Source organism: Gobius niger (assembly GCF_951799975.1).
Source record: "Gobius niger genome assembly, chromosome: 10".
NCBI lineage: Eukaryota > Metazoa > Chordata > Actinopteri > Gobiiformes > Gobiidae > Gobius > Gobius niger.
In genome coordinates, this window is record NC_136861.1 from 18,831,919 (window position 1) to 18,849,764 (window position 17,846).

Genomic DNA, 17,846 nt, shown 5'->3' on the forward strand with positions numbered 1-17,846 from the left:
TACAGTCTCCTACATCTTTGGGAAGCTATACATGCCATAATCTGTAAGTAGCAATGTGTAACTTCGTTTTTCTTATGTTGTGTTACGTTTTTGATTACTTATAAGGTTATTTCAACTAACAAGAAAACACGTTTTTGTATGAGACAAGCTTTGTTGCTAGCTTTCTTTCTTATGTTACACAATAATTGTAACTGTATTTTTGTTGCTGTATTTACAGTTTTACAAAGCCAAAATGAGAGGAAAACTGGTCTTCAGTAAAGAACCTCAGAAGAAACACTGTGTCCTGTTGTTCCTGGAGCCATCTTCTCCTAGGCTATGTTTAAGCTCGCTGCATAGGTTGAGTAACCTCACGCTCAACTGAGGGCAGAAGAGTAAAAAGATTATCTACCTATCAAGCAACCAAGATGTCTCAGCATGAAGCTACACCACCCATCTCCCAGGTGGTCCAGCCGGAGTGCCACTCACGTTCTTCACGCCATTCGTCGTGCTGCAGTCAAGCTGCGGCACGAGCCCGAGCAGACGCAGAAGCCGCCCGCACAAGAGCACAGTACGCCAAACGCCAGATCGATATGGAGATTGAGAAGGCACGCATCGAGGCAACACTAAACGCTCTGAAGAAGGAGGGTGAGGCTGAAGCAGCGCTTGCTGCAGCTAATGTCCTGGAAGCGGCAGCTGACGAGGAGCACCACGCCATCGACCTCACTAAGCACGGCATCTCCCCCAAGACGCCTCCTTCCGTCAGACGTGCTCAAGACTATGTGAATGCTCACTTCAACCACAGTTTGCGAGTTAACGAAGAAGAAAAGCCTGACGCAGAACAACTGGTCTGTCATTACGACTCTCACCATCAACAACAGAGCAAAACTCCAGTTGCTTCCTTTGCGGGTGAGAATCCCACTGATTGTGTAGACAGGAAGCAGTCAAAGTCCCCTCCTACACACATAAAATTGGACATGTCACCCCAGCCCAGACGTTCAGTGACTCCACAGACTGAACTGTCAGACCTAGCAACCTACCTAGCACGCCGCGATCTGCTGACGGCAGGATTCAAGGTTTTCGACAACCGTCCTGAGTCTTACTTGTCCTGGAAGTCCATCTTCTGCAACGCCATAGAAGGCCTCAACCTCAGGCCCGACGAAGAGCTCGACCTCCTCACCAAGTGGCTCGGCGGGGAGTCACTTCAACACGCTCTGAGGATCAGGGCAGTCCATGTGAACAACCCACAAGCAGGCCTCCAACGTTTGTGGCAGCGTCTAGACAAGAGTTATGGCTCTCCAGAGGTAGTCGAAGCGTCACTTTTCCAACGTTTACAGACTTTTCCAAAGATATCCAATAAAGACGCTCGCCTACTACAGGAGCTTGCAGATCTTCTGCTAGAGTTACAGTATGCACAAAGCGAAAGTTATCTGCCAGGCCTTAGCTTTCTTGACACCCCAAGGGGGATAAACCCGATAGTTGAAAAGCTCCCTTACGGACTCCAGGAGTCATGGGTGAAACAAGGGACAAAATACAAAAGAGACAATGGTGCAGTTTACCCACCTTTCTCATATTTTGTTCAGTTTGTAAATGACTATGCTGAAATGAAAACAGATCCTAGCTTTATGTTACAAAGTTCAAACATAGTAGCTCCAAGAGTCGACAAGCCACTGGTAAAACCAACCAAATACAGAATTCCGGTTGAAGTGAACAAAACCGAAATCAGTCAAACAAACGGCACATCTCAAACATCTGTTCTCAATCCGGACAAGCAATGTCCTATTCACCACAAGCCCCATTCACTCGCTAAATGCAGGGGATTTAGGTCAAAAACACTGGACGAAAGAAAAGGTATTCTCAGAGAACACGCTATTTGTTATAAGTGTTGTTCTTCCACAAGTCACAGAGCCAAAGACTGCAAAGCCATTGTACAATGCTCAGAATGTAATAGTGATGCGCACGTGTCTGCCATGCACGCTGGTCCACCTCCATGGACACCTAAAGATACTACCCCTCTGCCTCAGAGTCACGGCGGGGAGTCCGATTCCCCAAGCCCTGTAACCACAAGCAGTTGTACAAAAGTGTGTGGCCAAGGCCTAAAAGGTAAATCCTGCTCTAAGATTTGCTTAGTCAACGTGTATCCCCGCACATCCCCTGAAGAGAAAAGGAGGATGTACGCCATGTTAGACGATCAAAGCAATTCATCCTTAGCCAGGTCTGCCTTCTTTGACATGTTTAATGTGAAAGGTACCGTATTCGCATACACCATGAAAACATGCGCTGGTTTATCAGAGACTGGAGGACGCAGAGCTAGCGACTTTGTTATTGAGGATGTAAATGGAAAAGTGTCCATGTTGCTGCCCATACTAACAGAATGTGATCAGATTCCAGATAACAGGGATGAGATTCCCACCCCTGAGGCTGCGTCGGCTCACCCTCATCTACAGGCAATTGCTTCGGAGATTCCTCCTCTGGACCCATCAGCAGACATTCTTCTCCTCTTGGGCAGAGACATCATCCAGGCTCACAAGGTCCGCAGTCAGGTGAATGGTCCAAACAGTGCGCCTTATGCTCAACACCTTGATTTGGGATGGGTAGTTATAGGGGATGTCTGCCTCTCAGGTGCTCACAAATCCACTGTGAACTCTTTTAAGACAAACATTCTTACCAACGGGCGCCCTACCTTCCTCACCCCCTGTGAAAACAACATCTATATCAAAGACAAATACACAGAAAACTGCCCTACACTTGAAAAGACACAAGTTGAATTGGGCAGACACATTTTCCAGCAAACAGCAGATGATGACAAAGTGGCACTCTCAGCAGAAGATGCTTTGTTCTTGGACATTATGCACAAAGACTTTGCAAAAGATGATGAGAATAATTGGATAGCTCCGCTCCCATTCCGCACCCCCAGACAGCGTTTGCCCAACAACAGGGACCAGGCCCTCAGTCGTTTAATGTCGCTCCGCAAAACGCTAAAAAGGAAACCTGAAATGAGGGAGCATTATGTTGAGTTTTTGGATAAAATCTTTCAAAAGGGCCATGCTGAACCAGCTCCTGCTCTCACTCCAGACCAAGAATGTTGGTATCTCCCTAGTTTTGGAGTTTACCACCCTCAAAAGCCAGGAAAAATAAGGGTAGTCTTTGATTCGAGTGCACAATGCAACAATGTTTCTCTCAATGATGTGCTACTAAAAGGGCCAGATCTCAATAACACTCTTGTGGGAGTTCTGATGCGTTTCAGGTCTGACCCATATGCAGCCATGGCAGACGTGGAGCAAATGTTTCACAACTTTCTGGTCAGAGAGGACCACCGCAATTATCTTCGCTTTTTGTGGTTCAAAAACCATGATCTGGACGGAGAAGTGCAGGAATTCAGGATGAGAGTACACGTATTTGGGAACTGCCCCTCCCCATCAGTGGCTATCTATGGACTGAAACGGTCTGCAATGGAGGGAGAAAGGGAATACGGCTGTGATGCAAGAGAGTTCATTGAACGTCACTTTTATGTAGATGATGGACTAAAATCATTCTCTTCCACAGATGAGGCCATTAATGTTCTCTGTAGGGCTCAGAAGATGCTGGCTCAGTGCAACATACGCTTGCATAAAATCTCATCCAACTGTCCTATCATCACAAGTGCCTTTCCAAGTGAGGACCTTGCAACGGACATGCAGGGCCTTGACCTCGGGCAGACTTCCCCACCCATGCAGCGCAGCTTAGGCCTGGGCTGGGACCTGTCCACAGACCTGTTCAAGTTTCAGGTAACAGTCAATGATAAGCCCTTCACTAAACGGGGAGTACTGTCAGTCATTAATAGTGTGTACGACCCGCTTGGCTTTGCTGTCCCAGTCATTGTAGAAGGCAGGGCCATACTGAGAGACATTTCCACTAACATTTGTGAATGGGACACCGAACTGCCTAAAGACAAATTACAACAGTGGCAACAATGGAAAGGCTCCCTCAAACATCTACAACAACTTGAAATCCCCAGAATGTACACATCAATACCACTGTCTGCAGCACCAATTAAGGGGATCCATGTCTTTTGTGATGCCTCCACTAAGGCAGTGGGCGCTGTTGCTTACCTCAAACTCACAGATGGGGATGGACACAGTGAAGTAGGATTCATTCTCGGCAAAGCACGGCTCGCCCCTAAACCAGACATCACCATACCCAGACTTGAACTCTGCGGAGCAGTCTTGGCTGTTGAGGTGGCCGAGTTAGTCCTGGAGGAGCTAGACATCTCAGTTGAACAGGTGAGCTACACAGACTCTAAAGTAGTGCTCGGTTACATCTTTAACAAAAAGAGACGCTTTCATGTTTATGTGCACAACAGAGTGGAGCGTATTAGGCGCTCAACACAAGCTCACCAGTGGCATTACGTGCCTACTCACTTAAATCCTGCCGATCATGCCACACGGGCATTACCTGCTGAGCAGCTCTCTAACTCCACATGGCTCAGTGGACCCACGTTCCTTACCAAATCAGAAAAAGGGCAAGCACAGGCAGAGTCGTTTGATCTTGTAGACCCAGACACTGACAATGAACTGCGACCTGAAGTCACTACTTGTGCCACCATTCTCTCAAAGGATAAACTCAATAGTGCCAGATTTGAAAAGTTTTCAAGTTGGAATGTACTACTTAAAGCTATGACCAAACTCCAACACATTGCTCAGTCATTTAAGCAGAACACAGAGAGCTCCTGTCATGGCTGGCACAACTGTAATGAACATTTAACTGAAAAGCAACTCAATCAAGCTCAGACCACTATCATTCACACCGTTCAAAGAGAAGTCTATGCAGAGGACATAAGACAAGTTGAAAAAGGTGCACCTCTAAAAAACTCATGCCCACTTAGCAAACTGAACCCATTTATCGATACTAATGGAATCCTCAGAGTGGGTGGGAGACTAAAACGAGCACAGTTGACATCAGATGAAACAAATCCCATACTCATCCCGGGAAAGCACCACATTGCCCAACTCATCATAAGGCACTTCCACATGAAAGTATGCCACCAGGGAAGACATTTTACTGAAGGGGCAGTCAGAGCTGCAGGTTTTTGGATTGTGGGAGGTAAAAGAACAATAAGCAGAGTGATATTCAACTGTGTCACATGCCGCAAGCTAAGGGGCAGACAACAGGAGCAGATCATGGCTGAGCTACCAGAAGATAGGCTGTCCACAGACCCTCCTTTCACACATGTAGGCCTTGATGTGTTCGGTCCCTGGCCTGTCACAGTCAGAAAAACACGTGGTGGGCAATCAGATGCAAAACGATGGGCAGTCATATTTACATGTATGAGCACACGCGCCATTCACATTGAAATTATAGAATCAATGGACACGTCGTCGTTCATCAACGCACTGCGTCGTTTCTTCGCCATTAGGGGTGCAGTCAAACTTCTTCGATCTGATTGTGGGACAAATTTTGTGAGTGCCTGCAAAGAACTGCAAATAGACAAACAAGGCTGTAACAACAGCAAACTACACAGCTTTCTCAAAGACTCTGGCTGCAAATGGCTTTTTAACCCCCCACATGCGTCACATATGGCTGGCTCCTGGGAGCGCATGATTGGGGTCACACGCAAAATCCTTGACGCAATGCTTCTAGAACATAGAAATGCAAAACTTACTCATGAGATATTAGTGACATTAATGGCTGAAGTCACTGCAATAGTAAATGCTCGACCACTGACAGCAGTTTCTACAGATCCGGAAAATCCTGTCATTCTTACCCCTGCCATGTTGCTCACACAAAAAGTTGCGACCCCGCCAGTCCCACCGGGCCAGTTTGAAAGCAGTGATCTTTTCAGAGCTCAATGGAAGCGTGTACAATACCTCTCCGAAGTCTTCTGGAGCCGATGGAAAAAAGAATACATCTCAGGACTTCAGAACCGACGCAAATGGAAAACAGTAAAACCAAATCTACAAACAGGAGATGTTGTTCTGCTAAAGGAGACACTTGAACATAGAAACAACTGGCCACTTGGACTAATCACCAAAACCTTCCCAAGTGCGGACGGACTTGTCAGGAAAATAGAGGTGAAGATTTTCCGCAAGGGTGAACTCAGAGTCTACACCAGACCTATTAGTGAGGTTGTGTTGTTGGTATCTAAGGACACTACTTGAAATCCAGTACTTTGTTTCGTTGCCTTTATCTGTATTTACATGTTTGATATGGGTGACATTCTACCAATGTCAGGCGGGGAGTATTCCGTCCCTCTGGTTTTTTGATATTCTATTAGTTTTTATTTCTTGTGCATTTCTGCGTTTGCCCACAAGGTGTCGGTATTATCCCTTAGTTTTCGGGGGTCTTCTTCGTTTATTGTGTGTGCGCTACACTGCCCCCGGTGGTCTTTTATTGTAAGCAGCAGGCATAAAGTAGTCTGAGAAAAATGTCCGAAGCTGTTGACGTCCTACAGTCTCCTACATCTTTGGGAAGCTATACATGCCATAATCTGTAAGTAGCAATGTGTAACTTCGTTTTTCTTATGTTGTGTTACGTTTTTGATTACTTATAAGGTTATTTCAACTAACAAGAAAACACGTTTTTGTATGAGACAAGCTTTGTTGCTAGCTTTCTTTCTTATGTTACACAATAATTGTAACTGTATTTTTGTTGCTGTATTTACAGTTTTACAAAGCCAAAATGAGAGGAAAACTGGTCTTCAGTAAAGAACCTCAGAAGAAACACTGTGTCCTGTTGTTCCTGGAGCCATCTTCTCCTAGGCTATGTTTAAGCTCGCTGCATAGGTTGAGTAACCTCACGCTCAACTGAGGGCAGAAGACCCATAAAACATTGTCTCCGTTTTGAAAAAAATATAATTTCTTTTAAACTGATTTAAGTAAGTTTCTAACCCTGTGCAGCAGTTGGACAATGGGACACGTCACGTAACCATCTGAACGGATATAATAAACACTAATATTGTGGCACTATCTGCAATATAAAATGCTAAATAATTCTTACTATGCATCATGGTTTTGCTTCCACTAGATGGCAGCCTGGACTCAGCAGGTCTAACACAGGTCGAGAGGTCCCTTGGCTCAGCAGGGCATATGCAGGAGTTGCAAATAGTTTGTTTGCCAGGGTGCACTGGGTATCAGGGACTCTGAAACCAGTAAATAAGCACAACATTTTAAGTGTACTTTTACAAAGTTCACATTTCAACATCATGACATCAAATTCTTCACCAAATGACTCTAATTAACAGTAATCCTCAAGTGTTAAATGAATGAAAAGTGGAAACACACCTCTATACGGACATGTAAATATTCAATCTAATTTAAAAATAGTGAGCCCTCACCGATGAATATTTATATCCATAATGTACCTGCTCAGGGACCGGTCTCATTGTACAACACTGCCCTTAGATACACTGCACTGTCCACAATAATGACCTTCAGCACAAAACATTGATTATCTATTTTATGAAACCAGTTCTTAAAACATTTCACTTGTTAGGAGCCTGGCTGCGTGATATCTGCTTAAGACTAGTGCACAGTTTTCATTCCTGAACAAAGTGTGCAAAAGAAATTCATCAGTTCATGCAATCAGTGACCTGTGTACAGTTATAAATGAATATGAAAAGTATATCTAGACCATAGTTCAGCTCATATTTTAAAGAGTCAAACTACAAGAAAATTACAAGCATTGTTTTTATTATTTTTTATTTTTCACTGTTCAACAAAAGCTGATTGTTGGCTTCAGTTATGTAGGCGACAGACTAGCCCTCAGAATTTCCCTGTGATTTATTGTCTCTTTGCTCTGCACCTAGTAAAAAAAACAAAACTATTTCATTCATCACAAAGCAAAATCAAGTCACGTAACACAGAGAAACAGTACTTACAAGCAAAGAGCTCCTGCTCAAAAAAGAAAAGGGCCATTTGTCTGGTTGCCACTTGAGGTGTGGGTGACATCCAAACACCCACCTTAGTGGAATAGTTCGGTACAAGTTTCCTCAAAGTGGTCAAAGCATCGTTCTGCCTCAGAGGGCACACTAAAGCTGGGGCTGACATCAGAGTGACCAGAGCACTGTGGCTACACTTCTCTCCAACTTCATAAGGGCTGACTTCCTGGGCCTGAAGTCGAGTCAACACAGGCAGCCACTTGAGACCAAGCAGCTTAAACCCTGAGGAGAAATATGTACAGTGTAAATTTAGCCATTTATAAAACATTTTAGCAACTGGCATGTTCACACTGAACATTAAAATATGATCAGTATAAGTAACACAAATTACTTCTTGAATGTGGCACCTGTTTGTTCGCTAGGCATCAAGTAGAGATTTAGAAGTTAAAACATTTTTAGATAGTGAATGGAGCTATAGTAATAGTAAAAATCAAGGAAAGCTCAAACAGAACTGCTGCTTACTACATTGAAGTAGTTAAGGCTAGCTTTGACAAAAGATAGAAAATGCAATGGATCTTTTTAGTTTTGTAGTGAATTTGCGTTTGACCTTCACTCACCATGTTGTGTGATAGCTCTGTGTAGGAGGTCTAGACCTTGGCTCATGTCCTGTCCACATAAAGTCAAAACTACTAATTCATCCATTTCCAAGTCCAGGGGACACTTTAGATTGGACAGGACCACAGTGGAGGGATCTGGGAATGCCCAAGCCAACCTGGCTAAAAATATATTGTAATTGCAAAACTAAATATTAGGTGACAATGAACTTCAACTACACTGACACTTGACAAACATTTCTTACCAAAAGTATGGTACAGATTGTTGCTATAGGAGGCTGTGTGGAAACACAAACTTGGGTCTACTGTTTGAACAACATCACGTGTGGCAAGCAGGCAGGTCAGAAGGTTGTGTGTCTTGAATTCTTTCATAAGTGCTGGCGAATATTCAAGAAAATACCAATAAAGTGAAACTGTTTCAATAACAAATCTTTTACTAACAGAAATAAAACACTTCAAACCTGCTGGGAGAGTCATGCTGTGGAGTTGAGCGTTTTCCTTCTTAAGTATCAACACCAGACAGTAACAGTTTTGAGAAGCTGATGTGCAGAAGGTCTTGGCCTACAGAAATACAACTGTTTCTGATGTAGATGAATGATATAGTTCTGTGGATCAGAAACTTCTCACACCATCCACCTGGCCTAATTAAGATCAGATCAAGACTAAACTGGTTTTAAAAGGATCTAGAACTAAGTTGGTTGTAAAGTTAACACCCAGATTAGACATTACAATTTATGTTAACTCAGGTCTGACTCTTACTTGTTGACTGGTGAATCCTAGCAGTGACGCTCTGTCATTGTGGATTTCTATTCTCTGTAGGCCTCTGAGAATAAAACCTCGATGCTTACATGTGGACAGCACTTTGGCATAGCAAGATGGAGGAATGAGAGGTGACACCACCAGGAGTATATCAGCTGTACATTGCATTGGAAACAGTCAGCAAACTACACCAATGTATCACAAATAAAGTTAAGTGACTCAGAGATTACCTTTAGTCGTAGCACATAGGAAAAATGTGTAATCTGAAGTCACCAGAACTTCACTAAGGAAAAAACATGATTTGCTTCAGTTGAGTTTACTTTTAACAACATTCAAAATTACAGCACCTCAATTCAGCAGTTCAGCCGCACAACAATAGAACACATTTTGGAGAAAACCCAATAATTGTAATGGCAAAGAATCTTTGGAACGCTAAGAACTAAAAATGTATTTGCAAAGAAGGCGCACCTAAACTCAAAAATATATACGTGCACATTCTGACAACAGGTAGAGTCAAATGTTTCAATAGTCTGATATTGAGATAATTTTCAAAAACATCAGATGGAAGTTAAATGCATCTGACAAACCTTTTTAAGGAAGGATCTTGGTACTTTCCACTGACCAGTCTTCCAGAAAACCACAGACATAGCTCTTGGTGCACATGATTATGTTGTTGAGGTGTGCACAACGGCAAAACATCTTCACCATTTTCAGCAGCAATGGCCTTCTGTCTAAGCATGCCCTCTACTGAGTTGTTTATTCCCTGCAATAACAAGTGTGCATTGGGGCCACGGACTGCAACAGCAAGAACACACTGAGTGTCGCCACCTTTATCAAGGATGGACTTACATCCTGAAAAGAAAGTATTTTAAATAAACATAAACTACAATAAAATAAAATTGTACAAATTGCCATTTTACCAATGCTATGAGCCAAATGGTCAGGTGATGGATAAAGAAGCCTTAAGCCACAAATATCTAATCCTGAATCTAGTAGGGTCTGAACTGTGTAGTGCATGACCAGCGGGAGTTGAAAGAAGTTTTTACATCCCAAAGCGACAGATACCTATTGAGAACATAAAGTTAAAATCTTACATGTCCATACACATGTGTTTTGCATATTTTTCTTGGATTAAGAAACTCACCTCAGTGTGCAGCTCTTGTGTGGTTTCTCTTCCTTTACATTCATGGCCTGAGGTTTCCAAAGTGTGCCAGTAAAACCCTGGGCTGACACTAAATATCCTGCTTATCACCTAAAATGACACCCAGGCAATACTAGGCACATATCTTGAGGATACTTTCAATAAAATAAATGTAATACTCACTTTTTTGTTCGATGTAGCAGTAATGAATGAGCTTAAATGGTAAGATGGAAGACAAACGGTTGGGTTGTTGGTGTCTTCGCCCATGAAGACATTAAACTGAGGAAGCCAATAAGCAATGGTGGAAAGCGAAGTCTCAGACAGAAATGTATTGATGTGATTGAAGAAAGGAGCATAGATGTCAGAGTCCTTTTTCTAAAAGAAATTAAGAGTTTTTAAGTTTGTATACAATATATGAAACAGTTACACATTTTTCACTTCTACCCTCTGTGTATAGGTGTGTTTGGCAACAACAAAGACATGCAAAGCCAGACCATTCTCTGACCAAAGCTGTTGAAGGCCAGCGACCCAGAATGGTGCTGTAGCATTAGCTTCATCGATGCAGTTTGGATTAGAGCCCACCTAATTTGCAACAAAGAAAAAACAAAATGAGGACTTGATTGTAAATGCATAATATAACTGATAAATACTGACCAAAGAAAGAAACCAAGCCACTAATATGTTATAAATGTGTGACTTAGTTAAGGTTGAATCTAGTTTTTGTCTTTTTCTTTGTCCTCTCTCAGTAACCATCCCAGGACTTGAGAGATTGACTATCAGTAGCATGTGTGCAGCATTCCCAATATCTGTGGGCAATGTTCGAACTGGTTCAAGAGAAGAGGCTTCCTGAAAGAAGTTGCCAAAGCTGATTACCTTTAGTCGACTATAAATTAGTTTCCCTTAATTGCATATGCACTTACTATATCATAAAGAAGATCAGTCTTTTCAGCAGCTGGCTGCTTCTGTCCAACAGACTTTGTTGGTCGACATTTCTCCAGTTCTTTTACAATGGTTTGATAATGGTTGAAGTGATCTCTGATGAATGAGTAATTAGGAGCAGAATGCAATGTTTTTACTTCATTTATTATGAAAGGTTAAAGCAGCAACATACCTTGGTTTCTCAGATACTATGTCTTGATTACTTTTCTGACCTCCTGTTTTAGGCTTGATGTGCTCAGACTCGCTACATGAGAGGTGTCTACCCTTTGGTTGGTTTTCCAAGTTACATTTATTTGTCGCCACACCGACTGCTTCTTTATTTATACATTTATTTATTTCATTGTTCTCTCTTATTTTACGAAGTAACATGCTTTTGCCAGTTTCTTTCCTACAAAAAAAAAACACTCATCACAAAATAAGCATAAAAATACCAGATTGTAGCAAACTTACCAGCAGTTTGTCTGACTTCCAGTATTGATCTCATAGGGTTTGTTAACTTCTTTTGCTTCTTTATGAAATGAGCAAAGATCCAGGGACCTTATTGGGGTTGAACATGTTTGATTTTGACATCTCAAATCAATAAATACAGTTGGAGAAATATGTTTCTCTTCCAACATATTTTCCTCTAGTGCGTTTCCCATGTAGCTTTCCCTGTGTAGTACAATGATAAAATACTGCAATAAAAATAATCATCCTCTAAAGTAAATTCACCTACTTGACATTTTTGGGGCAGTTTGTCGACTGCTTCTCACAGAAATATGTTATTTTTTCCAAAATACTTTTGTAGTAATCTTCTTCGTCTCCAGCTATAGAAAAAGAAAATGACAATGTAGACAATGTGAACACAGGTAGTGTCAATGTTTGTGACTTGGACAGACTCTAGGACTTGCCTCCATATGTAATATCTCTTATTTCAGGCAGCACATACTGTGGCTTGATATTCTCATCCTGTATGGTGCATTGAAGGGCATCTAAATCCACATGTTCAAGTCTCTGTCACAAGCAATTAGATAATACTATCTAGTTTAATATATAAACAATAAAAACACATCTAAACACTGTAATAGACTGTACTTACAGCGAATGAGAGGACAACACCATTGCTGTGGCTGGATTTACTGCTCCTCTCATCTGAGGTGGCTGGTTTCTGTTTATGTAAACTCTTTTCAGGTTCAGTACATTTCAGTGGACCCTAAATTATAACCAGATTGCCAGTGAAAGACTGATTTCGCTTTATTAAACAAATAATTATGTTAGATTGATTAAATACCGGCATGTCAGTGTTTTCTGCTGTTATGCTCCCATCATCAGGAAGTTTGAGAGAAAGTCCGGGTGGTCTTTGAAATATTTCAATATTGGCTTCATCCTCAGACTGCAGTAAGTATTAATCGTAATAATAATAATAATAATAATAATAATAATAATAATAATAATAATAATAATAATGACAATAATAATAATAATAATAATAATAATAATAATAATAATAATAATAACAATAATAAAAATAATAATGACAATAATAATGACAATAATAATAATAATAATAATAATAATACTGACAATAATAATAATAATAATAATAATAATAATAATAATAATAATAATAATGACAATAATACTAATACTACTACTAATAATAATAATAATAATAATAATAATAATAATAATAATGACAATAATAATAATAATAATAATAATAATAATAATAATACTGCATTAATGTAATATTTCCACAAAGGCTCGACATGCAAACGTTAAAATAATCATAGCTACAAGAAAGTGTTACGCGCTAGCTCGGTTGTTGCTAAGTAACCAAAGAAAGTTGCGTACATACCGAAGAAGTTGCATCAATCGAGGGTATCAGCGGCTTTACTTGGTCCACAATTGACCTCCAAATGCTCTTGTCCATTGTTTTTAATCACAAAAAAGCAAATATCTGTTACAATGCTAACGTTCAGCTGTTGTGGTAACTTTAGCAACTAACATGCTGTAAAAGGCAAAACTCATAGGGGTACCATGACAACGGAAGCTCCACCTCTGCACGTGTTCTGCGTTTGACAACGTCACTTTGTGGTGGCGGGGTTTTAAACCGCGTGTCACCGCCTGGCGTTCAAAGACTTACCGCTGTGACCATTTCCCCCGACGTTTTTAAACCTTATTTACGCTGCCAGAACGTAGCGTTTCTGAAGATCATGTTTGCCAAACATATGAATGTGGAGTGCGCATCAACAGTGCTAATAAGAAAACTTAACAACTAAGTAAGTAGTTATTTAAATAAAACCCCATACCTGAAGTTTATTTACAAGTATCTTGTTGTGAAGTTAGCCAGCGTGTTAGCTTGTTGTGGATTATGCTCTGTTCATGTTTAAAGTCAGCTGATTTCTCTGTGTTATAGCTGTAGTTCATGTGAGAATCGTTCATCTGCATGCTGGCTTTTCTCTTATAATAGACATATTTTTCGTCTTTGAACTTCTTTGTACATTTTTATGTTTATTGCTCAACATCATTGAACAACAGTGCAAACTAATGCCAGAAGCAAACATAAAATTACAAAATCACCTGAATATGAAATCTACATATTATTGCTAATCCTTAAAATGTTTTTTATTGAGTAAACAAATAGCAAATGAATGACCAGTAGATCTGTACAAATCAAGTTCATTTATTTCGGCATTGGTTTTGATCTATAAAAGTGCAGTGTTCCAACCCATTTTAAACTCCTTTGGGTGAAATGTAAGTCTCTAGGCTACTATATTCATTATTTTGCTGTTTTGACATTACAAAGGCTGGCAGCTCTGAAAATGTTCACTGTCTGTGTCCCGTAGATCTTGTCCAGCCAAGCGAGGTGGGCTAGTACATGTGATATTGTTGTATATTGTAATGGTGGTGTCTGGCTCTTCACCCTCTGCATGGGTCTCAAGTTGTCTTGGAACAATCAGTGGATTTCTCTGGCTATATTCTTTCAGTGGGACAGAATTGCAGTCACATTTCCAGGGGTTTCCGGACAGAAGGAGTTTTTCCATGGTCACTGGGAAATCTGGTATCAAGTAAGACAGGGCATTGTCTCTTAGGTCAATATAGTGGAGCTTGGGGAGAATCTGCATTGTGCCATTGAGCAAAAACTGTTGGCATTTATTGTTAGACAGAAGCAAGTACTCTAAACTTTTCAGACCGGAGAATGCTTGGATGCTCAATGTCTCCAACTTGTTTGAACGCAAATCTAGACCTGATAAGCCAGCCATGTCTGCAAAGCTATCGCTCTCCACCTCTGAGATGTTGTTATGTTGTAAAAATATCCGGCACAGACCAGAAAGTCCACTGAATGCTTGACTTGTGATCTTGGTTAGACAGCCATTGTCCAAATGGAGGCTATGGAGCTTTGGTAAGCCTCTGAAAACGTGGTCTGGAAGTGTGATAAAACAACTGCCAGAAAGATTAATGACCGCTACGTGGGACAGGCCTGCAAAACTATTAATTTGTGCCTCCTGGACTTGGTTGTGGTCTAGTTCAAGGACCTCCAGGTGGCCAAGTCCCTCAAAGATCCTGTCTCCCAAAGAACGGATTCTGTTGTAGCTGAGGCGCAGCTCTTCCAGATACTGCAGATCACGGAAAGTTCGTGGCCGTATTCCAGTGATGGTGTTATTAGACAGCCGTAACACATGTAGACTAGGGAGACCCAAGAATGTGTCATCATGCATAGTGGTTAATTTGTTATTAGTAAGGTCAAGCCATCTGAGAGACTTCATGCCCATAAAAGCTCTGGGCACCACTGATGCAATCTGGTTCTGGGCCAGGTACAGCTTTTGCAGTTTGGTGAGTTTGACAAACACATTTGCTTTGATCACCTTTATAAAGTTTCCCGTCAGATCTAGCTCTTTTAGCTCCACCAGGTTTTGGAAAAGCTGGGGTTGCAAGTAAGCCAGCCTGTTCCCTGCCAGTATCAGCTCTCGAAGGCCATGGAGGTCCTGGAAGGCCATCTCGGGAAGCAACGATATTGAGTTCCACCCCAGATTTAGGAGCCACATGTTGGACAGTCCAGCAAATAGTCTCTCCTCGATGCGAAGCTGGTTATTGTGTAGACTTAGTGAGGCGAGATTTGGGGTACTCTGGAAAACTGTACCTGGTAATGTTCTCAGTCGGTTTCTCTCAAGATGAACATGAGCTAATGATCGCAATCCCCGAAAGGCCTGAGGGTCAATGGTTCCCAGCTGTCCACTTTGCAGGTTTAGAAAATCCAAATTGGAGAGGTCCTTGAAAGAGTTAGCTGGGAGTGAAGTGAATAGGTTTCCATCTAGCCACAGTGAATGCGTGGACGTTGGCATGTCGTTCGGAACCTGGGTCAAGTTTCTAGAGCTGCAGTAGACATTGAGCTCCAGGCTGTAGTCATCATAAAGACAGGTGCATGACTTTGAACAGGGGATGGGTTCCTCTGTGCCACTCTCTGTAGAAGTCTCCGGAGTGGACTGTACAAATAGCACCCCCTGAGCCAACAACACCAGCAGGACGATAGCTTTCATACTAAAAACATCATAAAACAATTTGCAGTTAATTCCCAACTAACTCATTATACATTACATTTTGAGTTTTGTGCCTTACCTCAAAGCTCCTGATCTTGATTCTGTGTTGACAGACTCAAACACTGATGACTGACCCTTGTGCGTGTGTTTGTATGCAGAAGCCTGCCACCTCCACAACCCTGTTCAATGCTTCTGGTGAGTCAATGAACGGAAACTATTAACCCTTTCATTTCCCTCATTCAACCATTGCTTCAAACAATATTATCTTTATTTCTGCTGATCTGATATCCCAATAGCTGGTGCACTGATGGCAGTATGATAATTGCAAACAAAGTTTTCACAATATTATTTTTATTGGTTTTAATTAGTTTTAGAATGAGTAAAATTACATTTTTATCACATGATTTAATATTCTCCTGCAAATCCAATAAAATAAATTATAATGTATTCATCTTATGTTAAATGTGCATGCCCTTTGCTGTTTACCGAAGCTCAGTCATTGAGTGCACTTACTGTAGTTCTGAACCGATACAGTAGCATGGAGATAAGGAAACCCTACTATATTGCTTATATTTGGTTTAATTCAACACATAGCTACACTATTAAACTTTTTTTTTTGCACACGCTAGCTCTCAAACATTTTCACAAGTTTTGTGTGTATAGAATAGACAGGTTGTGCAGTGCACATTTCATGCATAATTTGTGTTTTATTGATCAGTGACACTGTGGAGGATATGGTCAGTGCTAGAGGTCTGTTCCTAATCACATGTATGACTGTAATGACTAACTTAATGTTTACTCTGTACTTGGTATCTGGGTTCTTTTAAGCCAACCGTGAACCTGCCAAGCTCTAAAGTGCAAGCACATTCAGATAACATCAGGCCAGCATTAAACTCCATTAAAGACAACACATATGTTAGATTTATAGATCAGACACTTCTGAACTTACATTGTGAAATCATACCACACCAAGTTCACACTATATTACTGTTTTCATTTGTCTGTCCCAAAACGGCATCTACAACCTTTGCCACTAGATGGCACTGTTGTTATGAAAACACAAAAAGTATACTATGATTATTTATTTGTGTCTTTGTATTTATATTGAAGTGCCTGTTTTTGTACGCTTACTACTACGCCTACTACTACTACTACTACTACTACTACTACTACTACTACTACTACTACTACTACAACGATGACTGTTGTTTTTATTATTTAGACAGGGCTTAATTGGCTCTTTTAATCCTCTTTTACAGGTAAAAATGTGTTGTCTCTGCTGTATGAAGAACACCGAGTGAGTAACTCTTTGACCTTTCTATTTTCCCACATTTAAAAAACATTTTTTTTACATTTCTTAAACCCGTGGGACTCATAATAAGTCAACACAGTGGTGAGCTCTAAAAGATGAAGAAACAGGTTTATTTATCAGACAACACAAACGCGTTGGCGTGTTGACCTGCACAGAAAATGCCAAAGTAAATAAAACTAATAGTTTAAAGTTCCAGAGCTCTGATACTGGTACATTTTTTAATTAGTTTCCAAAAGTCTTCAAAATGATTGTCATGATTTGGACAATTAGTAAAAAAAATAAATACAAATCTTAAATTCAGAGATGGTTCTAAAAAAATAACACTGGGTCAAGACAATCCAGCAAATATATTAGAGCCTACAGTATGTATTATGCTTTTGATGGCTCAAAATTGCCCTTGGTCAGTATCTGAGAGTTAGCCCTCCTGCCTCATAGCAAGAAGGTCCTGGGTTAAATTCCCCGTACCACAAAAAATAGGTATATTTGGATTCCTTTTGGTACCAAGACTCTCATAAAGAGAAATGATGTATTGCAAAAAATTAAAAGAACCATATTTTCACACTTTTTTCATAGTTTGGCTGGGGGTGCGTTTTATACTTAGGTGCGATTTATATCAAAATATATAATTTCACATGTTTGTTATTTGCACACTGGCAGCCGCTAGAGGGTGCTTTAGGTTTGCGGACCAGTATCTGCTGCTCTTGAACCACTGAAAATGTCATCCAGCACC

General features: G+C 40.9%; 2 protein-coding genes and 1 long non-coding RNA gene across 3 annotated transcripts; all 3 read right to left on the minus strand.

The window, feature by feature from the left end:
- Nucleotides 1-7,639: 7,639 nt before the first annotated feature.
- LOC306968864 (dynein axonemal assembly factor 8) lies at nt 7,640-12,086 on the minus strand. The gene is made up of 17 exons (XM_079564423.1): nt 12,000-12,086; nt 11,735-11,935; nt 11,457-11,672; nt 11,266-11,380; nt 11,000-11,191; nt 10,790-10,927; nt 10,529-10,720; nt 10,349-10,456; nt 10,125-10,269; nt 10,020-10,056; nt 9,435-9,487; nt 9,205-9,359; nt 8,907-9,006; nt 8,691-8,822; nt 8,449-8,607; nt 7,832-8,113; nt 7,640-7,755 (listed from the first exon to the last, which is right to left on the minus strand). The coding sequence occupies exons 2-17, from the start codon at nt 11,923-11,925 to the stop codon at nt 7,709-7,711; spliced, it is 2,262 nt and encodes a 753-aa protein (XP_079420549.1). The 5' UTR covers nt 11,926-11,935; nt 12,000-12,086; the 3' UTR covers nt 7,640-7,708.
- An 88-nt stretch (nt 12,087-12,174) lies between these two features.
- LOC306969050 lies at nt 12,175-13,243 on the minus strand. The gene is made up of 4 exons (XR_013793292.1): nt 13,122-13,243; nt 12,555-12,656; nt 12,363-12,476; nt 12,175-12,277 (listed from the first exon to the last, which is right to left on the minus strand). It is a non-coding gene; the product is annotated as an uncharacterized lncRNA (long non-coding RNA).
- A 732-nt stretch (nt 13,244-13,975) lies between these two features.
- On the minus strand, nt 13,976-15,804 carry igfals (insulin-like growth factor binding protein, acid labile subunit; the record flags this gene model as incomplete). Its single annotated transcript, XM_079564458.1, has 1 exon — nt 13,976-15,804. The coding sequence occupies one exon, from the start codon at nt 15,802-15,804 to the stop codon at nt 14,065-14,067; it is 1,740 nt and encodes a 579-aa protein (XP_079420584.1). The 3' UTR covers nt 13,976-14,064.
- Between the last annotated feature and the right edge of the window lie 2,042 nt (nt 15,805-17,846).